Source organism: Gobio gobio (assembly GCF_949357685.1).
Source record: "Gobio gobio genome assembly, chromosome: 10".
NCBI classification, from domain to species: domain Eukaryota; kingdom Metazoa; phylum Chordata; class Actinopteri; order Cypriniformes; family Gobionidae; genus Gobio; species Gobio gobio.
In genome coordinates this window covers 23,687,536-23,696,757 of record NC_137116.1, presented here as the reverse complement: position 1 = coordinate 23,696,757, position 9,222 = coordinate 23,687,536, and the positions used below count along the sequence as shown (strand labels likewise).

Below are 9,222 nucleotides of genomic sequence, written 5' to 3'. Positions count from 1 at the left end.
GAATTTGAGACCCTATGGCTTTGGGAAAAGCAGCCCAGATCAGTTGCAACTTATTGAGAAATTGTATATATAAAAGTGTAGGCCTATATATAGTCATTTGTATAAAAAATAAAATAAAAAAGGACATGAATATGATATAATATGAATATGAATAAATCAAATTAAATTAATAATTAAAATGCATTAATCATTCAAATTCAAACTAAAATACTAAATATATTATAGAATTGAAACGTGAGTATATCTAATACAAAGGTCTCGAATAATCATATGATATCTGACCTTTTGTACAGATTGTGTCACATGATGACAGGCAGTACGAGTTGGGAAGGGCTCAGATGTTGGTTTGATAATGTCTGCCATCCTTTATGAATGGACAAAAATATCTAAAAAAAAAAATGTTTTGTCTAGTCACTTAAAGTCGTACATTACAGTCGTACTACGCATTTATTTGAACACAAAATACTTTAGGAAAAAGTTCCATTATGTATTTAGAGAAATCGCAGGACTTTTATTTTGAATTAATCCTAAAGGAAATACGTAGCAAGGTCGTTGCTCGTTGGGTAAAAACTGTTATTTTAGTATGACGAATGCGACACTCACAGTTGGCCGACCGGTCACTTTACTGTAAGAATCAACTTACAGACCTGTGGTATCACAGAGGACATCACTTCTTCATTTAGTCTCAAGATTCACATCAGCTGGGACTGAAACTGAAAGGCTCCTCATTATAAAACTGGTATTTCCTGGCACATTAGATAAGAGAGAAGAGTCTCGAATAATCAGGGTCACTGTCCGTACCAGAACGGACAACTGTCTGGATCACTGAATCACTTTAAACGCGTTGACATGAAGAGTTTGCCTTATTTCTGCCGGGGACAGGTTATCCACGGGTTCGGACGGGGAAGCAAAGAACTGGGCATCCCAACAGGTGAGAATAACACTTAAAGAAACATTTCATCGAGAAAAAAAAAAATACTGTCATTAGCCTTATTTCCTCACCCTCATTGTTTCACACCCGCCTGCCTTTCTTCGGTGGGACACAAAAGTGAGTGTTAAGCAGAATGACTGTCGCCATTCACTTAAGTTGAATGGGAAAAGATGCAATGAAAGTGTACGGTGACTCAGACATTCGCTTAAAATGACGATACGAGTAAATGATTTGTGGATGAATATGTTAAACAGACGATGTTATAATCATTTGATAATGATTAAGCTTTATGAGTTAACTTGAATTTGAAATGTCACGCGGAATTAAACCTCTATAATTTGATATTCAGTTGTAAAAACGATGCCAATACATTTAACGTTACATTAGTTCTACAAAAGTTCTGCCCAAATTAATCTATAAGGTAAATCAGTAAAATGCTTGATTATGAGCCATGATTATTATGAACTGTCAATTATATTTGCGTAGTCGAGCAAGATGGTAAATTCCATTCATTTTCTCCATAAGGAAAACTGATTTTTAATGATAACTTGTAAACCTTTAAAGACAGATATACGTGAGCTCCGAGGTTGTTAATCGATGTAATATGTTGAAGCCATCAGTTTGCATTAACCATTTTTTTTAATAATTATATTTCACAGCGGGATTCCTGATGGGAAAACTACATTACCCATGATTCAGCAAAGACAATTTCCCAATTAGCGAAAACCCCCTCCCTGAAGCTCCACGAATGACGTAATCGAGTCAGTCTCTGCTCTAAAACTACTTAAATACTTGTGTATATATGCATATTTTGCAATAGACGCAAACATATATTGTTTCTATATATAATCAACATCTTTAAATCAATAGTATAGGCTACTTCTTCATCGTAATTAAAGGGATAAACCCTGCAAATTAAGTTATAAATGACTCACCCTGTGTTGTTCTAATGCTGTATGCTCCTCTCTCTTTTATGGACCAAAAAATAATAATAAAAAAAACCCAGCATCAAGCCATTGCTAATGGCAACACACCCGCGCTACTTTCATGTGAACCGTTTTATATTGACCCAAGCTAACAGGCTCCTTCTTGTGACTTGGCAGTTAATATGACTAAAAACTTTATTTAAAACATCTGTTTTTATACATGTTATCAGAGTAAATATGTTTTCAAACATTATAAACACGTATTTTAGTTCCTCTCATGCCAAAACAAATCAGGAGCAGAACAGGAATGAAAATAAGTTAACAAATTATAGTAGCATTTATCATAAACATTTATTATTAATCCCAAGCCTACACAAATGTATTTAAAGTGAAACTGAAACTATCTGCATGTGGGAAGTGCACTATACAATTAAACTTGGCCTTATTTATCGCCCTCATTCGAAAAATCCAAATGTTTTGTGCTTGATGTTAACTTTATACTACAGGGCTGTTGAATGCTTGAAACTTATTGGTTGACGAATGTTCTAAGGTCTGCTAAAGTAGTTCCATGCAGGTCTTGACCGCATTACATGTCCATGTCACTTCGCCAAATGATTTCAGTTATTTCAAATGTCTTTACAGCAAAAGAACCAAAACCCACAACGACACTGAACAAGCTAATAAATACAGTCAACAATAGGATCAAAACGACAAATTCCTTGCAAATCATATAAGTTACATCATGTTTCAGATAATTGAAAATATTACTTATATGATAAATCATCATCCATGTTCATTGTCATTTTATTTGGCAAATAGCAATGTATTATCCGATAATGAATGGCTGTACGTTATTCCTTTCCATCTTGTTAAGTTTTTTTATGAATCTGTAGCTTTATATAAATATATTGCGTTACGAATGTGAACACACATCCTGATAAAATGTTTTCTTTCCATTCCAATCTCAGCGAACTTCCCAGAGTCTGTTGTGGACAATCTCCCCGCTGACATCAGCACCGGCATCTACTACGGATGGGCACGCGTGGATAACGGAGACATTCATAAGATGGTGATGAGCATCGGCTGGAACCCTTACTACAAAAACACAAAGAAGTCTATGGTATTTCCATATCAACATCTACAAGCTAAATAGTTGATATGTTTGCATTCATTAAATGTTAAAGGTCCCGTTTTTCGTGTTTTTTTGAAGCTTTGATTGTGTTTACAGTGTGCAATATAACATGTGTTCATGTTTCACGTGTAAAAAAACAGTATTTTTTTCACACAATTTACTTATCTGTAATATACCACTGTTTTCACTGCAACAAGACCACGCCCCCTTTTTTCGCGTATTCTTGTGGGCGGAGGTTAGTCAACAAACTGTTCTACTGACGTAATTAAAGCAGGATGTACAGAGATGTAGTCCTAACCGGCCGTTCGCTGTAGGCTTTGAAAGGGAACTTCTGTTAAATAAAATATCTCGCTTGGCATTGAACTTTGAGCTTTATAATTTTACAGGTATTATTTATGCTCTAACAGCAACATTACACACTAACTAAAGTTTGAAAAATGGGATCACGAAGAACAGGACCTTTAATAGTGATGTAAATAATTAGCACATTACTTCAAATGTCATGTATTTATCGCTCTGTGTGACAGGAAACGCATGTGATCCACACGTTTAAGGAAGATTTCTACGATCAAATATTGAGTGTGGCCATGGTTGGCTACATCCGCCCTGAGAGAGGATTCACATCGCTTGGTAAGACGCACTGAGCTGCTCTCTTGAAATCACTCCCACATCATATGATCTCACTGACGCACAACACCCTGTTCACCCACCCAAACACGGTTACATGAACTCAATGCTGTGTCTTCCTCACAGATGAGTTGATAGCAGCGATTCACAGTGACATTGAGGAAGCGAAGACAAAGCTGGACCTGCCTGAGCACTTAAAACTGAAAGAGGATAACTTCTTCAAGACGTCAGTATCAACAACAGCCAATCAGATCTTGAATGGTCATTGACTGTAACACTCACTTTCGTCACCTCTATTTAAAGCCTGTATATTTCATATGCAATTTGTTATTTATGTAAAAAAGAATGTCTGTCCCCGAGTGGTGCTTTGGTCAAGTGCAGGCACTATTTGTGTATGTATGTTTATATACTTCATCAGCTTTTGTTTCTGTATATAAGGCAAAAAGACAGCTTTAAGTTACTAGAATGACTGAGGTATTATTATAGGTACTGCAGTTCACGGATTAAACGTCAGAGCCCTTCCCAGAATTCCTTGTTTACCACAGACTTCTCGCAATGATACTATGTGAAAGTCGGGGAGGGTCAAATATTTCACTTGAAATTCCTTTTTAGTTTGATAATTTTGCCTCCTCCATTGTTCAAGAAAGAGTCTCTTCACATCAATAAAACGCTGTAACAATAGTCAAAATCGGCAGGTGTAATATATATTTTTTTTATGGTTCTCGGAGAACCGTGACCAGAGGTGGAAGTCCAAGGTTGAGAGATAAAGAGAGTTAAAGCACAGGTTGTACTATGAATGTAAAACTAGACAGAAAGAGAACAAACAGTGTGACTGTATCTGGATGTACGTAAGTACTGAAATGAATCCAGTGGTCTGAAATATTGGTGTGTACAGAAGTTCTGTACATATGTTTCGACTATGTACATATGTATTAGTACTAAACCCTCACATAAAATTATGGCTGCTTTTTCTATTTTACTCTGTTTAAACATTTAATAGAGTTATACATTTGTAAAGAAACTCAACAAAGTTAGATCATGTAGGCTTACAAAGGTCCTTTTGATTTACCTGTTGTTGTTTTACTGTATAATGCATGCTTGTTTAGTGTCAGACACTACAGCAATCCTCTGTAAAGGTGCGGTCACATTATTAGTGAAATTTTGTGGGCAAAAAAAGGTGTACTGTCAATAGTGTAGCAATGTATGAAGCACAGCTCTCACAAGTCATTTTAAAACCAATCATATTTCTGCGGCGAATCCGCCTGACCATCTTGGGGGAATTTTCCATCCTCGCGCGAAATTTCCGATCACGTGGATTCCTATTGAAATTACTAGATTTCGCCGGCGAAAATTCGCTGAAGACTGGTAAATGTGACCATACCTTAATAGGCATCAAAAGCGATAGGCTACTATTTAAAAACTCTGCTAATGCTGTAATCTTCACAAAGATGTTTAAACACTCATCTTTAAATGTTCGGTACTGTGTCTTTCTTTTTTTGTGTGTGTCAGGGCATTGCCTTATGAAATCAGACAAACTAACATACAGTGCACAACCAAGCATTCCTTCAATGTTGACACCTACTTGTAAGCATTAAACAAAAATGCCTTAGGTGGTGTTTTACTGTTGTCTGTTATTGTGGTAATATCCTAACAGATCTATTCTTAAATGATCTTGTCAGTATTCCTCATCTGGTTAGCTTTACTTTCACAAACATAATCCTGTGATTAGACACGGTTTGATTTCTTGTATCACTTTTAAATCCCTGTGTGGCTAAGTGTTGTACGTAAAACTTACTTTTTTTAAATTATTATTAAATAAAGATAAAATTAATATTAGATAAAAAAAAACTTAAATGGCAACTAACTGAAACAAGTTTAAATTGAAGCAATAAAATGACTAACTGAAATACATTTTAATTAAAAACAAATAAAATGACAAAAGCACACAACTATTAAAACAAACTAAAATATAAAAATGAAACAATGGGGAAAAAACATTCACAATAAGAATAATAGTATATAAATAATACTAGATAACCACTTTCTATTGTTTTGTTTTTTGAAACATTTGAATCATCTGACTGAAAATGATTCACATCCAGAATTTTCTTATGGAACATTGTCCATGAGGTGATGTTCCAGGATCTTAAAGTCATTGCTCTCACTGTAGCTAAATATTTGATCAGCTTGTCTGGGTGAGAGGTTGCTTTAAAGATAACGTCCTGAAAACAGCTTTAGATATTTATATCCTCAAGGCTAAGTGACCTGGCTCTGATTTCATTTTGTTCGCCGCACACAATGCCTATAAGATCAGTTGACATTTCAGTAATGGTTTCCCATGCTATCAAAAAGCTTAGCTGGATTTGAGCTAATGGATTACTCGACTGTAGTTAATCCTTGGTCACATGTACACTGAGTTTAAAAGTACAATTTTATTTTAAAAAATCTCAATGCTATGTAAAAATACTGTGATATTATGAAATATTACAATAACTTAAATATAGACATTTTTTGAACAGCATTTATTTGAAATAAAAATCTTTTGTAACATTGTAAATATCTTTACTGACAATCAATTGATCAAATCACACCCAACTTTTGAATGCGAATGGTAGTGTACACTCATTTCAAGGGTTTGAAAATTAATGTGAAATATAAAAACTTTCTGGCTTGCAACAGCAGTCTGAAGATCAGTTTCTACATATAACTGCACTGATGTTATCAGCACTGTGTATTAATTTAATCAAACTTAACTGAGATAAACAACAAAGAGCCATAATCTCCAATTAATCATGTAGATAAGAGACTGAAAAGTCAGCTAGTGTTTGAAAAAGACTGCCATCAGTACACTATAAATCATTCTCAGGTCTTAATTATAAGCATAAAGACATTACATAAAGACAAAGACTTAAGCATACTGTATACCTACTGAGGAACCCACCACAACATATTTAGCCAAGTCTTTGCATTTGCACCATCCAGGCAGCTCTGAGTGGATGGGGACCGGGGACTGTCGAGGGTGGGAAAAAAGCACCATAAAAGCATACAAACGGTAACAAATTGGCCTTGATCTTTTGACATATAATAGGTCTTTGTGCCATTAAAACATCCTGCAAGATTCATACTTTAAAACTTCCTCCTCATTATAAACAAAACATTTATTTAATATTTTAAAATGGCTTGTTTGGATATTGTGAGATTTGTGATGTCCCACCCACATAGCAGGAGGCTAAGTCAACCATTTTTGCTTTGTGACAGGGTGCATTAATTATCCTGCTAAAAGAGGCCACAGCTTCCAGGGAATACTGCTACCATAAAAGGGTGTACATGGTCTGCATCAATGCTTAGGTAGGTGGTACGTGTCAAAGTAACATCCACATGGATGGCAGGACCCAAGGTTTCCCAGCAGAACATTGCCCAAATTATCACACTGCCTCCGCCAGCTTGCCTTCTTCCCCAGGTAAGCGACACATAAACACCTGGCCATCCACATGATCCAAAAGAAAACAGGATTCATCAGACCAAGCCACCTTTTTCCATTGCTCCGTGGTTCAGTTCTGATGCTCACATGCCCACTGTTGGTGCATTCGGAAGTGGACGGGTCAGCATGGGGACCATGACTGGTCGGCGGCTATACAGCCCCATATGCAACAAACAGCGATGCACTGTGTATTCTGACACCTTTCTATCAGAACCAGCATTAACTTCTTGAGCAATTTGAGCTAAAGTAGTTCGTCTGTTTGATCGGACCACACGGACCAGCCTTCGCTCCCCACGTGCATCAATGAGCCTTGGCCGCCCATGACCCTGTAGCCGGTTCACCACGGTTCCTTCCTTGGACCACTTTTGATAGATACTGACCACTGCAGACCCCACAAGAGCTGCAGTTTTGGAGATGCTCTGACCCAGTCATCTAGCCATCAAAATATGGCCCTTGTCAAACTCGCTCAAATCCTTACGCTTGCCCAGTGGTGGAGATAATCAGTGTCATTCACTTCACCTGTCATACCTGTCACCTGTCACCTATATTATATATATACACTCACCTAAAGGATTATTAGGAACACCATACTAATACTGTGTTTGACCCCCTTTCGCCTTCAGAACTGCCTTACTTCTATGTGGCATTGATTCAACAAGGTGCTGAAAGCATTCTTTAGAAATGTTGGCCCATAATTGATAGAATAGCATCTTGCAGTTGATGGAGATTTGTGGCTCTACAAATCAAGGCATTGCTAATGGCAACACACCCAAAGATGCTCTATTGGGTTGAGATCTGGTGACTGTGTCGGCCATTTCAGTACAGTGAACTCATTGTCATGTTCAAGAAACCAATTTGAAATGATTTGAGCTTTGTGACATGGTGCATTATCCTGCTGGAAGTAGCCATCAGAGGATGGGTACATGGTGGTCATAAAGGGATGGACATGGTCAGAAACAATGCTCAGGTAGGCCGTGGCATTTAAATGATGCCCAATTGGCACTAAGGGGCCTGCACAGTGGTAACAAGGCATGATGGATCCATGTTCTCATTCTGTTTACGCCAAATTCTGACTCTACCATCTGAATGTCTCAACAGAAATCGAGACTCATCAGACCAGGCAACATTTTTCCAGTCTTCAACTGTCCAATTTTGGTGAGCTTGTGCAAATTGTAGCCTCTTTTTCCTATTTGTAGTGGAGATGAGTGGTACCCGGTGGGGTCTTCTGCTGTTGTAGCCCATCCGCCTCAAGGTTGTGCGTGTTGTGGCTTCACAAATGCTTTGCTGCATACCTCGGTTGTAACGAGTGGTTATTTCAGTCAAAGTTGCTCTTCTATCAGCTTGAATCAGTCGCCCCATTCTCCTCTGACCTCTAGCATCAACAAGGCATTTTCACCCACAGGACTGCCGCATACTGGATGTTTTTCCCTTTTCACACCATTCTTTGTAAACCCTAGAAATGGTTGTGCGTGGAAATCCCAGTAACTGAGCAGATTGTGAAATACTCAGACCGGCCCGTCTGGCACCAACAACCATGCCAAGCTCAAAATTGCTTAAATCAGTGGTTCTCGAAGTGTGGTACGAGTACCACTAGTGGTACCCAGGTTGCCTCTAGCGGTAAGCAGAGGAATCACTAAATGAATTAATGTTAAAACACACACATTTTAATTTAATCTTTATTTGAGTAAACCTGTATGTAAGCACAGTGTAGTGTTAATGTACAAACTGTATTTTTACAATTTTTAAAGTGGCTGACAACAATAAATATTCTTATTATGAATAAACTACTTCGTTTTTGAACTGTGCAGAGCTGTAGCTGAATAGTTAGGCCTCCTGCGCTACCCTATTTTAATGTTGGTATTATGGTGGTACTTGGAAAAGCCAAATATTTTTTGAGCTGGTACTCGGTATAAAAAGTTTGAGAACCACTGGCTTAAATCACCTTTCTTTCCCATTCTGAAATTCAGTTTGGAGTTCAGGAGATTGTCTTGACCAGGACCACACCCCTAAATGCATTGAAGCAACTGCCATGTGATTGGTTGATTAGATAATTGCATTAATGAGAAATTGAACAGGTGTTCCTAATAATCCTTTAGGTGAGTATATATATATATATATATATATA

The 9,222-nt window shown here is 37.3% G+C and overlaps 1 protein-coding gene across 1 annotated transcript; it reads left to right on the top strand.

Moving 5' to 3' along the window:
* The first annotated feature begins 561 nt into the window (after positions 1–561).
* Positions 562–5,295, top strand: rfk (riboflavin kinase). Its single transcript, XM_079827868.1, has 4 exons — positions 562–931; positions 2,826–2,977; positions 3,517–3,619; positions 3,743–5,295. Exons 1-4 carry the CDS (start codon positions 850–852, stop codon positions 3,883–3,885), a joined length of 480 nt encoding a protein of 159 aa, XP_079683994.1. The 5' UTR covers positions 562–849; the 3' UTR covers positions 3,886–5,295.
* Positions 5,296–9,222: the final 3,927 nt, after the last annotated feature.

What these genes read in the sequence shown, in the direction of transcription:
- rfk (XM_079827868.1), top strand. Translation starts at nt 850, where the DNA reads ATGAAGAGTTTGCCTTATTTCTGCCGGGGACAGGTTATCCACGGGTTC. An exon ending in AAAACACAAAGAAGTCTATG is followed by an intron (nt 2,978 to 3,516) that starts GTATTTCCATAT and finishes TCTGTGTGACAG; the next exon opens with GAAACGCATGTGATCCACAC. An exon ending in GAGAGGATTCACATCGCTTG is followed by an intron (nt 3,620 to 3,742) that starts GTAAGACGCACT and finishes TCTTCCTCACAG; the next exon opens with ATGAGTTGATAGCAGCGATT.